This window comes from Eleginops maclovinus, chromosome 1 (genome assembly GCF_036324505.1).
Source record: "Eleginops maclovinus isolate JMC-PN-2008 ecotype Puerto Natales chromosome 1, JC_Emac_rtc_rv5, whole genome shotgun sequence".
Taxonomy (NCBI): Eukaryota; Metazoa; Chordata; class Actinopteri; order Perciformes; family Eleginopidae; genus Eleginops; species Eleginops maclovinus.
The window spans coordinates 28,296,520-28,312,906 of record NC_086349.1 but is presented as its reverse complement, the minus strand read 5'-3'; the positions used below and the strand labels follow the sequence as shown (position 1 = coordinate 28,312,906).

Here is a 16,387-nt window from a genome sequence, read left to right as displayed (position 1 = left end):
ATCAGAATGACAGTAATGATAATCAGAATGACAGTAATGATAATCAGAATGACAGTAATGATAATCAGAATGAAAGTAATGATAATCAGAATGAAAGTAATGATAATCAGAATGACAGTAATGATAATCAGAATGACAGTAATGATAATCAGAATGACAGTAATGATAATCAGAATGACAGTAATGATAATCAGAATGACAGTAATGATAATCAGAATGAAAGTAATGATAATCAGAATGACAGTAATGATAATCAGAATGAAAGTAATGATAATCAGAATGACAGTAATGATAATCAGAATGAAAGTAATGATAATCAGAATGAAAGTAATGATAATCAGAATGACAGTAATGATAATCAGAATGACAGTAATGATAATCAGAATGAAAGTAATGATAATCAGAATGACAGTAATGATAATCAGAATGACAGTAATGATAATCAGAATGAAAGTAATGATAATCAGAATGACAGTAATGATAATCAGAATGAAAGTAATGATAATCAGAATGAAAGTAATGATAATCAGAATGACAGTAATGATAATCAGAATGAAAGTAATGATAATCAGAATGACAGTAATGATAATCAGAATGAAAGTAATGATAATCAGAATGAAAGTAATGATAATCAGAATGACAGTAATGATAATCAGAATGACAGTAATGATAATCAGAATGACAGTAATGATAATCAGAATGACAGTAATGATAATCAGAATGACAGTAATGATAATCAGAATGACAGTAATGATAATCAGAATGAAAGTAATGATAATCAGAATGAAAGTAATGATAATCAGAATGACAGTAATGATAATCAGAATGACAGTAATGATAATCAGAATGACAGTAATGATAATCAGAATGACAGTAATGATAATCAGAATGACAGTAATGATAATCAGAATGACAGTAATGATAATCAGAATGACAGTAATGATAATCAGATGACAGTAATGATAATCAGAATGACAGTAATGATAATCAGAATGAAAGTAATGATAATCAGAATGACAGTAATGATAATCAGAATGACAGTAATGATAATCAGAATGACAGTAATGATAATCAGAATGACAGTAATGATAATCAGAATGAAAGTAATGATAATCAGAATGACAGTAATGATAATCAGAATGACAGTAATGATAATCAGAATGACAGTAATGATAATCAGAATGACAGTAATGATAATCAGAATGACAGTAATGATAATCAGAATGACAGTAATGATAATCAGAATGAAAGTAATGATAATCAGAATGACAGTAATGATAATCAGAATGTAAAATAGAAGGTGTGAATGTGGGACAGTCCTCATGTACATTTGAAATAACCTAAAACACTAATATTAATGACAGGAATATTATAGTTGATATGTTATATCATGTATGAGTGTTATCCCCCCCCCCCCCCAACATCTTGGCAGCCCTGACACATTAAACCTGTTTCCACGGCAACATGATCCCACTCCCCCCCCACCCTGCAGGTGGAGATGATGCGCCGCCGGCTGCACAAAGACCTGCTGCACAACCCGGTGGTGATGCTCAATTTCTGCCCCGACCTGAGGGGGGGGGGCCAAGACCTGAGGGAGGAGGGCCAAGACCTGAGGGGGAGCCATGGCGAGTTCCTCTTCCTGCTGGACCGCAGTGGCAGCATGAGTGGCGCCAACATCAGCCGAGTCAAGGTGCCTCTCCATACATACCCCTCACGGGACTGGTTTTGTTGCACAGATGTAGAGCAAACACAGGTGAACGTATCTCCACTTCGAAGCTGCTTTCCACTGACGCACATCAGAAGAAGAGAGCTGGTGCAGGATACACTGATCATAAAGAGCGTGATGTTTCCAGAGGCTGAGTGACAGGTCCATATTTGAGACATCGATCAGAACTTCTGAAGTCTGGAGGAGATGTTTGAGGTCTCTTTGAGTTTCTCAGACCTGTTGATCTCCTACAGCAACTCCTTCAGGATGGAGGGGTTTAACATTGTGGTGTTTGACTCGGTTCTTTACTGAATGTGTCTGAGTTTAAGGTCAGTGACGCTGTGGCTGCAGGAACAACCTTTAGAAAAGCTTCTGAAAACATGAACTTCATATATCGAGCGTGTTAATGCAGAGGAACAGGAAGCTGGTTATAGATTATCCGACCTGCACCTGGAGGAAGACTCCTGCAGAAAACTGCTGTACTGCTGTAATAATGCAGCTGGTCTATAATGCTGCTGCCCTGGAGGCTGACAGATGCAAACACGCTTCAACAAAACTCTCCAGCAGCTTGAGGACACGAGCACAATTCTCAGACAAAAAGACCCCACATTTTTAGATCTACAAATGGTGATATTTTTTGGAAGAAGTCAGAATTTGGAAATAGAAAAAAAGGAAGAATTCTGATATCTTAGGGAAAATTTCAGAATTTTGAGATTTTCTGAAAAAAGTCTGACTTTTTTTTACTTTCGGCAAAAAATATTTTTTCCGAATAAATTGAGAATTCTAAGATTTTCGGAATATCCAAAGCTTCAAGGTCTCGAATGTTTTTGTATAGACATAAACAGACAAGCTTTATGATGTGATCTCTTTTATTTCTTACTTAAAATAACTTTGAGACCGTTCTGTTGCTTAGCTACTGACTGCAGGACTGAACTAACAGAAAGGTTAAGATGTATTTTATCTACATGAACAAAGTTAGTTTAAACTTTCCCAACTTTTAAAGAGACGGTTCACCTCGAGTCCTCTCCGCTGCAGAGTGATCTCGGAGACATCGGCCTTCTTGGAGACCCTGAAATAAGTCCTGAAGGGGACTCCTTAGTCTTGCTGGGAGACTTCAATGCACACGGGGGCGTGATTGGGAGGAATGGCCCCCCGATCTGAACCGGAGTGGTGGTTTGTTACTGGACTTCTAGGGGCGGTAACCCTCGAACCTCCTGGTGGACACCGGTGGTCAGGGAAGCCGTCCGACTGAAGAAGGAGGCCTTCCGGGATATGTTATCCCTGGGTACTCCTGACGCTGTTGCAAGGTATCGACGGGCCCGAAGGGCAGCAGCCTCAGCCGTGACCGAGGCGAAGCAGCGGGTGTGGGAGAAGTTCAGAGAAGCCATGGAGAAGGACCTCAGGAGGGGGAAGCAGGGAACCATCCAAGCTGTGTACGGTAAGGATGGGATGCTGTTGACCTCAACTGATAGTGTGTTAGGGCGGTGGAAGGAACACTTTGAGGAACTCCTGAAGCCGACAAATCCGCACTCTATGTTAGAGGCGGAGCTGGAGTATGAAGGGGGATCAACTCCAATCTCACGGGGGGAAGTCACTGAGTAGTTAAACAGCTCCACAGTGGCAAAGCCCCGGGGGTGGATGAGATCCGCCCAGAAATGCTGAAGGCTCTGGGTGTTGAGGGACTGTCATGGTTGACACGTCTCATCAACATTGCGTGGAAGTCGGAAACAGTACCGAAGGAGTGGCAGACCGGGGTGGTGGTTCCCCTTTAAAAAGGGGGATCAGAGGGTGTGTGCCAATTACAGAGGCATCACATTACTCAGCCTCCCCGGGAAAGTTTACTCTAAGGTGCTGGAAAGGAGGGTCCGGCCGATTGTCGAACCTCAGATTGAAGAGGAACAATGCGGTTTTCGTCCTGGTCCGACGGACCAGCTTTTCACTCTCAAAGGATCCTGGAGGGGGCCTGGGAGTACGCTCATCCGGTCTACATGTGCGTTGTGGATTTGGAGAAGGCGTATGACCGGGTTCCCAGGGAGATACTGTGGGAGATCCTGCGGGAGTATGGGGTGAGGGGTCTCTGCTCAGGGCCATCCAATCTCTGTACTCCCAAAGCGAGAGCTGTGTCCGGGTCCTCGGCAGCACGTCGGACTGATTTCCGGTGAGGGTTGGCCTCCGCCAGGGCTGCGCTTTGTCACCAATCCTGTTTGTGATATTCAGGGACAGGATTTCGAGGTGTAGTCGTGGGGGAGGGGGTCTGCAGTTCGGTGGGCTCAGGATTGCACCGCTGCTGTTTGCAGACGATGTGGTCCTAATGGCTTCATCGGTCTGTGACCTTCAGCACTCACTGGATCGGTTCGTGGCCGAGTGTGAAGCGGCTGGGATGAGGATCAGCACCTCCAAATCTGAGGCCATGGTTCTCAGCAGGAAACCGATGGACTGTCCACTCCAGGTAGGGAATGAAGCCTCACCCCAAGTGAAGGAGTTCAAGTATCTCGGGGTCTTGTTCTCGAGTGAGGGAAGATGAGATGGGCCGGAGAATCGGAGCAGCGGGAGCGGTACTGCAGTCGCTTTACCGCACCGCTGTGAGGAAAAGAGAGCTGAGCCAGAAGGCAAAGCTCTCTGTCTACCGGGCCATCTTCGTTCCTACCCTCACCTATGGTCATGAAGGATGGTCAGGACCGAAAGAACGAGATCGCGGATACAAGCGGCCGAAATGGGACTGATCCGCAGGGTGGCTGGCATCTCCCTTAGGGATAAGGTGAGAAGTTCAGTCATCCGGGAGGGACTCGGAGTAGAACCGCTGCTCCTTGGCGTTGAAAGGAGCCAGTTGAGGTGGTTCGGGCACCTAGTGAGGATGCCACCTGGGCGCCTCCCTAGGGAGGTGTTCGTCCAGCTGGGAAGAGACCGAGGGGTAGACCTAGGACCAGGTGGAGGGGTTATATCTCTTCTCTGGCCTGGGAGCGCCTTGGAATCCCCCAGTCAGAGCTGGTTGATGTGGCCAGGGAAAGAGAAGTTTGGGGCTCTCTGCTGGAGCTGCTACCTCTGAGACCCTGACGGAGAGGCGGGAGAAGATGGATGGATTTAGTTCTTCTGATATTTTTCACTGAAAGAGTTTCTGTTTAGCTTCTGATTATGAAAGGTAATCAATCTTTATCTGTGTCTAAAATACGGGAGTTGGTCCTTGAATTTAAGGAAATTGGACTTTGAAAATCATTAGCGTGGATGTTAGGAAGGTCTGGGAACCCAAAGTGAATCCTAAAGAAGCTGCAGCGCTTCAGATCCTCTGATATAATGAACCTCCTGGCCTTCAGAGAGACATGAACGTGAAGCAGCTTTCATCGGACCTCCAGAGGTGTTGTTATCGGTGCTGGGGGGTTCTGTGAACTGACGTCAGGGGGCTCTGTGTGTGTGTCAGGATGCCATGGTGGTGATCCTGAAGAGTCTGCTGCCGGGCTGCCTCTTCAACATCATCGGCTTCGGATCCACCTTCAAACCCCTGTTCCCCAGCAGCCAGAGCTACGAGGAGGTAAACATCCCGGGGGGTTCAGAGGATTCAAACCAGGGAGAGTAGTTTAATGTTTCTGTCAAATCAAGAATAATGAATCACATGTCCCCCCCAGGAGCCCCTGGTTCAGGCCTGTGAGTACGTCCGCAGGCTCCGGGCCGACATGGGAGGAACCAACGTGCTGAACCCGCTGAGCTGGATCCTCAGGCAGCCCCCCTTCAGGGGACACCCCCGCCTCCTGTTCCTACTGACGGACGGAGCGGTCAGCAACACGGGGGGGGTCATCGAGCTGATCCGCAGTCAGTCCCGATCCATCAGGCCAGTACTGAGGGGTTGTATTATAGATATTGTATAAAGGGGGGGGGGTGTGATCCGGGGCATTGCAGCATCCTATAACCCCCTCTGTTTCAGCCCTGTTCTTAATGAGCTGCTGCTGGCCACGCCTCCATTTGAGAGGTGATTGGTTTAAAGAAACACAATGGGGATCTAGGAGGGTGAGAAGGTGGGGGGGTTACCTTGGTTGGTTATTGGCTAATGGCAAAGAAACATAGTGACATCACAAAGTAACAGGATTTAGATATGAGGATCAGGAGGAAAAGAGGATATTTTCCCTGATGAGAGAAAGTGGATCACCTAATCAACATCAATATTTTCTAAAAATGTTAAAAAAATTCATCCCAAATTCTGTTTTCTTCGTCCGACTTTTCTTGAATTCTTTCCGCTTACTTTTTCCTCCAATTTTATAATTCTCTGTCGGATTATTGGGACTCTCTCTCTGAAATGTCTCCACTCTTTCTCTCTAACAGTCTCATCGCTCTCTGATCTGGAGGCCTTTGTACTCTTCATCACTTTGTGCAGAGAATGACTTTTCATGGCAGGATGTTCTGATTATGGAGGGAATCTTTCCATGAAAAGCTTAAACAGGTCACGGACATGAAGAGTTAATGCTCATTATGCAGATATCAGAGGAAGCAACACATCCAGGGGGGAATCTGGCTCTAATGAAATACAGGACGCTGCACTCGGAGGTTATGGAGGTCAGAGGAGCGTCACTCACGCAGCTTTTAAAGCAAAGCAATGGAAACGCAAACACAAAGTGAGACGGCGAAAAGACTTTATTCTGCAGCTCACGCTCTGGAGATAATTGAGCATGGTTTTACATGCTGCCACGCAAGCATTTCCTAATCTGGGATCAATAAATGATATATTGTCTTATCTTTCATACGAACTCTGAACAAAGGGTATATAAGTGTATATAATCCAAATATACACTTTTGAAAGACCCTTATTCACCAGCAGGATTAATCAATACATGAACAAAGAATAAACACTGATTACATTTAAGAAGTAGTGACAACCTCTCCAAATGAAAGAGTAGGGTCCTTCAGTCCAGACATATTTGATAAGGTTCCCCCTTATATAAAATCATAGCTCAAAAGATTAGGTGCAGTGAAATAGAAACGGGACTTCTGTGTCACATTTAAAAGAGAGGCCTGGAGAATGCGGTCAGTGCAGCGTTGATATGTTATCTTCCTCTCAGCTGTTATCGTCTCTCTGTCTGCATGCAGCTTCATGTTTCCTCTGTCTGCGCAGGTGCTTCACGTTTGGCATCGGGCAGACGGCCTGCAGACGACTGGTGCTCGGCCTGGCCGCCGTGTCTAGAGGAACCGCAGAGTTCCTGTCTGACGGCGAGAGGCTGCAGCCAAAGGTAGGATTCATCCAGACTCTGATCTGAGATCTGATCTGAGGGTCTCTGCGGGAGGTCAGCTATTTATAACCCTGAGATCTGAAGGACTGGTTTCTTTCCACAGATGATAAAGTCCCTGAAGAAGACCATGTGTCCGGTCCTCACTGATATCTCCATCGAGTGGCTGTTTCCGGAGACCAAGGAGGTGCTGCTGTCGCCAGTGGGGAACAGCTTCCTGTTCCCTGGAGACAGCCTGATCGGGTACAGCGTGGTCTGCGACGCCACCAGATACCACACTAACCCCAAATCTGTGAGTGAGACACTTCAGATAGAGGACTCATCAATCAGCCTGAAGCATGCTCTGCTTTATCATACAACATTTCCTCATAGACTTCTATACAATCTGAGGACACATTGCATTTATCAAGTGCATAAGTGTTTAGGAATCCCCTCAGGCTCTCAGGGAAGAATCTGTCTTTTGTCTCTAACGTCTGTCCAGGAAAAGAGGAGGAGGTACTCCATGATGCGCTCCGTAGAGTCGGCCAGCTCTGTGTTTTTCCACTCTCAGGAGGAAGACCCTCTGAGGACCGGAGGGGAGGCCGAGTACTTCAGGGACCCTCCGACCGAGGGCCCAGCAGAGCAGGACGCCGGGGGTGAGGAGATATCCAGGAGCACTGACAGACCCTGGCTGTATAACAGATAGACATTATAACACTATTAAAACTCAGGAGTATCCAAGGAAATCCCCTTTAGGGTTCAAAGAACCGAACAGGAACACATGAACAGTGCTTTTTGAAGAGGAACACAGAAACCCTGTTTGATTATCAGAGAACACGTCGTCTGAAACATCGGATATCGTAGATGTTTTACGGTCATCAGTTTTTTACACACCAATATTTTTGTAAATATTGTCTTTATTTTTCATTTGTGACAAAAAAGTCTTTAAATATAAAATACTAATACTACAAATACTACTACAAATACTACTACAAATACTACTACAAATACTACTACAAATACTACTACAAATACTACTACTACTACTACTACAAATACTACTACAAATACTACTACAAATACTACTACAAATACTACTACAAATACTACTACTACTACTACTACAAATACTACTACAAATACTACTACAAATACTACTACAAATACTACTACAAATACTACTACTACTACTACTACTACAAATACTACTACTACAAATACTACTACTAATACTACTACTACTACTACTACAAATACTACTACTAATACTACTACTACTACTACAAATACTACTACAAATACTACTACTACTACTACAAATACTACTACTACTACTACAAATACTACTACTACTACAAATACTACTACAAATACTACTACAAATACTACTACTACTATTACTACAAATACTACTACAACTACTACTACAACTACTACAAATACTACAAATACTACTACTACTACTACTACAAATACTACTACTACTACTACAAATACTACTACTACTACTACTACTGCTACTACTGCTACAAATACTACTACAAATACTACTACTACTACTAATACTACTACAAATACTACTACAAATACTACTACAAATACAACTACTACTACAAATACTACTACTACTACTACAAATACTACTACAAATACTACTACTACTACTACAAATACTACTACAAATACTACTACTACTACTACAAATACTACTACTACTACTACTACAAATACTACTACAAATACTACTACAAATACTACTACTACTACTACTACAAATACTACTAATACTACTACAAATACTACTACTACTACTATTACTACAAATACTACTACAACTACTACTACAACTACTACAAATACTACAAATACTACTACTACTACTACAAATACTACTACTACTACTACTACTGCTACTACTGCTACAAATACTACTACAAATACTACTACTACTACTAATACTACTACAAATACTACTACAAATACTACTACAAATACAACTACTACTACAAATACTACTACTACTACTACAAATACTACTACTACTGCTACAAATACTACTACTACTGCTACAAATACTACTACTACTGCTACAAATACTACTACAAATACTACAAATACTACTACTACTACTAATACTACTACAAATACTACTACAAATACTACTACAAATACAACTACTACTACTACAAATACTACTACTACTGCTACAAATACTACTACAAATACTACAAATACTACTACTACTACTAATACTACTACAAATACTACAAATACTACTACTACTACTAATACTACTACAAATACTACTACAAATACTACTACAAATACAACTACTACTACAAATACTACTACTACAAATACTACTAATACTACTACAAATACTACTACAAATACTACAAATACTACTACTACTACTACTGCTACTACAAATACTACTACTACTACTACAAATACTACTACTAATAATACTACTTATACTGCTACTGCTACTACTACTACAAATACTACTACTACTACAAATACTACTACTAATAATACTACTAATACTACTTATACTGCTACTAATACTACAAATACTACTACTACTACAAATACTACTACTAATAATACTACTAATACTACTTATACTGGTACTGTTACTACAAATACTAATACTACAAATACTACTACTAATACTGCTACTAATACTACAAATACTACTACTACTACTACAAATACTACTACTACTACTACAAATACTACTACAAATACTACTACTAATAATACTACTAATACTACTTATACTGCTACTGCTACTACTACTACAAATACTACTACTACTGCTACTACTGCTACTACTACTACTAATAATACTACTAATACTACTACTAATACTACTTATACTGCTACTGCTACTACTACTACAAATACTACTACTACTGCTACTACTGCTACTACTACAAATACTACTACTAATAATACTACTACTACAAATACTAATACTACAAATACTACTACTAATAATACTACTACTATTACTACTACAAATACTACTACTACTACTACAAATACTACTACAAATACTACTACTAATAATACTACTAATACTACTTATACTGCTACTAATACTACAAATACTACTACTACTACTACAAATACTACTACTACTACTACAAATACTACTACAAATACTACTACTAATAATACTACTAATACTACTTATACTGCTACTAATACTACAAATACTACTACTACTACTACTACAAATACTACTACTACTACTACAAATACTACTACTAATAATACTACTTATACTGCTACTGCTACTACTACTACAAATACTACTACTACTACTACAAATACTACTACTAATACTACTACTAATACTACTTATACTGCTACTGCTACTACTACTACAAATACTACTACTGCTACTACAAATACTAATACTACAAATACTACTACTAATAATACTACTACTATTACTACTACTACTACTACAAATACTACTACTACTACTACAAATACTACTACTACTACTACAAATACTACTACAAATACTACTACTACTACTTATACTGCTACTAATACTACTACTAATACTACTACAAATACTACTACTACTAATAATACTACTAATACTACTTATACTGCTACTAATACTACTACTAATACTACTACAAATACTACTACTACTAATAATACTACTAATACTACTTATACTGCTACTAATACTACTACAAATACTACTACTACTAATAATACTACTAATACTACTTATACTGCTACTAATACTACTACTAATACTACTACAAATACTACTACTACTAATAATACTACTAATACTACTTATACTGCTACTAATACTACAAATACTACTACTACTACTACTACAAATACTACTACTACTACTACAAATACTACTACTAATAATACTACTTATACTGCTACTGCTACTACTACTACAAATACTACTACTACTACTACAAATACTACTACTAATAATACTACTACTACTACAAATACTACTACTAATAATACTACTGCTACTACAAATACTACTACTACTACTACAAATACTATTACTAATAATACTACTAATACTACTTATACTGCTACTGCTACTACAAATACTAATACTACAAATACTACTACTAATAATACTACTACTATTACTACTACTACAAATACTACTACTACTACTACTACAAATACTACTACTACTACTACAAATACTACTACAAATACTACTACTACTAATAATACTACTAATACTACTTATACTGCTACTAATACTACAAATACTACTACTACTACTACTACTACTGCTACTACTGCTACTACTACTACTGCTACTGTACTACTGTACTACTACTACTACAAATACTACTACTAATAATACTACTTATACTGCTACTGCTACTACTACTACAAATACTACTACTACTACTACAAATACTACTACTAATAATACTACTACTACTACAAATACTACTACAAATAATACTACTACTACAAATACTACTACTACTAATACTACTACAAATAATACTACTACAAATAATACTTCTAATACTACTACTTATAATACTACTACTAATAATTCTACTACTAATAATACTACTACTAATAATACTACTACAAATAATACTTCTAATACTACTACTTATAATACTACTACTAATAATACTACTACAAATAATACTACTACTAACACTTCTAATAATACTACTTATAATACTACTACTTATAATACTACTACTTATAATACTAACACTAACACTTCCAATAATACTTCAAATAATAATACTTATAATAATACTACTTATAATAATACTACTAACACTAACACTTATAATACTACTACTTATAATACTAACACTAATACCTCTAATAACAGTTATCTGCTCCTTCATTAAAAGAAACCTGTTTGTGTTGAAATAATCGACACCAGAGCAAACTCCTCATATGTGTGAACCTACAAGGCAATAAATCTGATCCTGATGAACAACTCAGAGAAACATTGTTCATCCACTCCGAGATGTTGGGTCAGCCGAATAAAACCTGCACATGCAGATCCTTAATAAATGAGGCCTGAATACATGTTCTACATGTTCACTTTAATATTGAGGTTAGAAAGATGAACACAAACATTGAAGTCTAGGTCATTGAGGCAAGAGTAATTCACAGTGTTTTCATGGAAAGCTCTTGATGAAATCCATCTTAACCGTATCTATTCTTTGTGAGAGAGATTATTCTGAACTGCCTGAATGTGTCTCTGGACATCAGGCTGGGACAGCGGGACGTCTCCCAGAAGGCGAGCGTACAGCACCAACCAGATCACAGACTACCACCCGACCAAGAAGGCCTTCACCCCCAGTGACCCCAGCTCCGTGGCCCCCAAGAACCCCCTGAGGAGGGCCAAAGTCCAGGAGCTAGTGGGCCAGACCAGCGCCGAGCGCGAGTACCAGTGGAGGGGGGACTACCAGGTCAGGACCAATGAAACTCTTTCAAACCACAACTTTATAAACAGTGGTTTATATTAAATCAGCTGTACATCTAGAGTCCCAGCTTACTGCAGCATCCCAGACCTCCTCCATCAGGAGCAACAGGTTCAGAGAGGATGCACATATAGAAAGACAAATCAGAACTCAGGCAGGAACATCTGCAGCAGCTCTTCAACTCATGCAGGAACATCTGCAGCAGCTCTTCAACTCATGCAGCATCTAGAGAACATTCAGCAGAGGAGACATGAGCAGTTTACTAAAAGCTGCAGAAACCAAACGCTGCAAGAAGCTCCAACACAACGGAGACCAGGGGACACTAAAGAGAGACGCACACAGCTGGAGACCAGGGGACACTAAAGAGAGACGCACACAGCTGGAGACCAGGGGACACTAAAGAGAGACGCACACAGCTGGAGACCAGGGGACACTAAAGAGAGACGCACACAGCTGGAGACCAGGGGACACTAAAGAGAGACGCACACAGCTGGAGACCAGGGGACACTAAAGAGAGACGCACACAGCTGGAGACCAGGGGACACTAAAGAGAGACGCACACAGCTGGAGACCAGGGGACACTAAAGAGAGACGCACACAGCTGGAGACCAGGGGACACTAAAGAGAGACGCACACAGCTGGAGACCAGGGGACACTAAAGAGAGACGCACACAGCTGGAGACCAGGGGACACTAAAGAGAGACGCACACAGCTGGAGACCAGGGGACACTAAAGAGAGACGCACACAGCTGGAGACCAGGGGACACTAAAGAGAGACGCACACAGCTGGAGACCAGGGGACACTAAAGAGAGACGCACACAGCTGGAGACCAGGGGACACTAAAGAGAGACGCACACAGCTGGAGACCAGGGGACACTAAAGAGAGACGCACACAGCTGGAGACCAGGGGACACTAAAGAGAGACGCACACAGCTGGAGACCAGGGGACACTAAAGAGAGACGCACACAGCTGGAGACCAGGGGACACTAAAGAGAGACGCACACAGCTGGAGACCAGGGGACACTAAAGAGAGACGCACACAGCTGGAGACCAGGGGACACTAAAGAGAGACGCACACAGCTGGAGACCAGGGGACACTAAAGAGAGACGCACACAGCTGGAGACCAGGGGACACTAAAGAGAGACGCACACAGCTGGAGACCAGGGGACACTAAAGAGAGACGCACACAGCTGGAGACCAGGGGACACTAAAGAGAGACACACACAGCTGGAGACCAGGGGACACTAAAGAGAGACGCACACAGCTGGAGACCAGGGGACACTAAAGAGAGACGCACACAGCTGGAGACCAGGGGACACTAAAGAGAGACGCACACAGCTGGAGACCAGGGGACACTAAAGAGAGACGCACACAGCTGGAGACCAGGGGACACTAAAGAGAGACGCACACAGCTGGAGACCAGGGGACACTAAAGAGAGACGCACACAGCTGGAGACCAGGGGACACTAAAGAGAGACGCACACAGCTGGAGACCAGGGGACACTACAGAGAGACACACACAGCTGGAGACCAGGGGACACTAAAGAGAGACGCACACAGCTGGAGACCAGGGGACACTAAAGAGAGACGCACACAGCTGGAGACCAGGGGACACTAAAGAGAGACGCACACAGCTGGATATTGTTGGTAAACGCGCCTGGGTCTGTCCTGGATTCAATATTGAAACGTTAACTATTTCCTAAAAATACACACTTCTGACTTTAGTGAACCCCGCACAAACAAAGGGTTAAGTTAACGCGCTCAATCTGTGTCCTCACATGCGATCAGGGCCTCTTTCATAAATGGTAATTAGGTTTGAATATTGCTCAGGGACCCTCAGCGCGGCATCTTTAATTCACAGCGGATGATTAGGAGGCAATAGAGTAACTGTGTGTGTTGCCATATGAATATTACAGATAATCAACCTGTGCAGCAGGGGTTAGAGGACGAGGGGTTACCAGAGGCAGACATATTATGGGATGATTCATTAACTATGTTTCCTGGTCAGATGAGATGATCACACCATGTTGCTTTACAAACTGAGACCAGCAGCCTCTGATTTTAGGACGTTACCTGATATTCCTTTAGAAGTCAGAAGTCTGCAAATCAGAAATACAATCCGAGGCTGAGCTGACAGGAAATAGTAGACCCAGACTGCCCCAGGACACACTGACACTCATCTAAACTCATTGCTGTGTCTCCAGCCTCAGCTGTGTGCAGCGTCTTCCTGCAGGGGGGACCATCCTGCCAGCAGCCAGCGGCCCCTGCAGCAGGAAACCCCCGACCCGGGGCCTCGATCCACCAACCATAACAGCCCGCCTGCAGCCGGACACCCGGCCGGGGGCGACGGGTCCAGATCGTCCTCCGACAACCCGTCCGTGGGCAGCGTGGGAGACACAGGTCAGACTGAGGCTTAGAGTATCAGCACATCCTTCAGCGATGACACACATAAATATCATGGTCGTCCCTTTGAAGGAATACTTTGATATTTGGAGAAATACTGAACTGTAGAGCTTTCTGTAACGAGTAACTGACTTTAGTTTTGAGCTGAGTGTCTCATTTCCAGTCGCAGTCTGAAGCCTCTCTGTCTCAGACGGTTTAATCAGAGTCCCTCTGAATGCACCAGCAAGCGTCACTGAAGGAATAAACCCCCTGCCCTTTACTCAACCTGATTTCAGACCTTAAAAATAGACCCTTGAGACAGGAAATGGGTTTCTAAATTAATCAGGAACGAAAATGATTATACAATTATTATCTGAGAGCCGCTCCAGCAGAACGCTTCGACCCGTTTAACACGGAGAGCCTCCTCTGACGACACGTCACATGTGAGATGCAGGTTAAGGAGTTCTGTTATTTCAGACGGGTACGGACATCAGCTGGTCCAGGCAGAGACCCCGCAGGAGGTCCGGTCCTCAGACCTGGGATCAGCCGACCCGCCGCGGGCCGACTGTAAAGCTGTGGTGTGCGGCCTGCTGTGTGGGCGGCCGGCCAGCTGGGAGGTCGTCTTCGACATCGAGCCGTTCCTCCGCGGCCGCGAGCGCGAGGAGAAGGTCCACGAGGAGCTGTGGAACGAGACCTTCCACCACCTGGCCGGCCGGTCCATCATACGGGACTTCGAGAACATGGCAGATGCCGAGTGTGAGATCGAGCACGGTGAGTGCCACAGGGGTCCAGAAATACTCTATCTGTCCCACAGCCAGGACAGTTATACTGGGACAGTAGGGACAGTTATACTGGGACAGCAGGGTATTATACTGGGACAGCAGGGTATTATACTAAGACAGCAGGGACAGTTATACTGGGACAGCAGGGTATTATACTGGGACAGCAGGGTATTATACTGGGACAGCAGGGACAGTTATACTGGGACAGCAGGGACAGTTATACTGGGACAGCAGGGTATTATACTAAGACAGCAGGGACAGTTATACTGGGACAGCAGGGACAGTTATACTGGGACAGCAGGGTATTATACTGGGACAGCAGGGTATTATACTGGGACAGCAGGGTATTATACTGGGACAGCAGGGACAGTTATACTGGGACAGCAGGGTATTATACTGGGACAGCAGGGTATTATACTGGGACAGCAGGGACAGTTATACTGGGACAGCAGGGACAGTTATACTGGGACAGCAGGGTATTATACTAAGACAGCAGGGACAGTTATACTGGGACAGCAGGGACAGTTATACTGGGACAGCAGGGTATTATACTGGGACAGCAGGGTATTATACTAAGACAGCAGGGACAGTTATACTGGGACAGCAGGGACAGTTATACTGGGACAGCAGGGTATTATACTGGGACAGCAGGGACAGTTATACTGGGACAGCAGGGACAGTTATACTGGGACAGCAGGGTATTATACTGGGACAGCAGGGACAGTTATACTGGGACAGCAGGGTATTATACTGGGACAGCAGGGACAGTTATACTGGGACAGCAGGGTATTATACTGGGACAGCAGGGACAGTTATACTGGGACAGCAGGGTATTATACTGGGACA

The 16,387-nt window shown here is 42.8% G+C and overlaps 1 protein-coding gene across 1 annotated transcript in view; it reads left to right on the top strand.

The window, feature by feature from the left end:
- Positions 1-16,387, top strand: part of vwa5b1 (von Willebrand factor A domain containing 5B1) — a 28,155-nt gene that overhangs the window by 5,861 nt on the left and 5,907 nt on the right. The window contains 9 exon segments of the mRNA XM_063883327.1: positions 1,493-1,690; positions 5,121-5,231; positions 5,326-5,528; positions 6,804-6,918; positions 7,022-7,207; positions 7,397-7,550; positions 12,163-12,362; positions 14,582-14,777; positions 15,237-15,515. Of these exon segments, the coding sequence (XP_063739397.1) occupies positions 1,493-1,690; positions 5,121-5,231; positions 5,326-5,528; positions 6,804-6,918; positions 7,022-7,207; positions 7,397-7,550; positions 12,163-12,362; positions 14,582-14,777; positions 15,237-15,515 (1,642 nt within the window).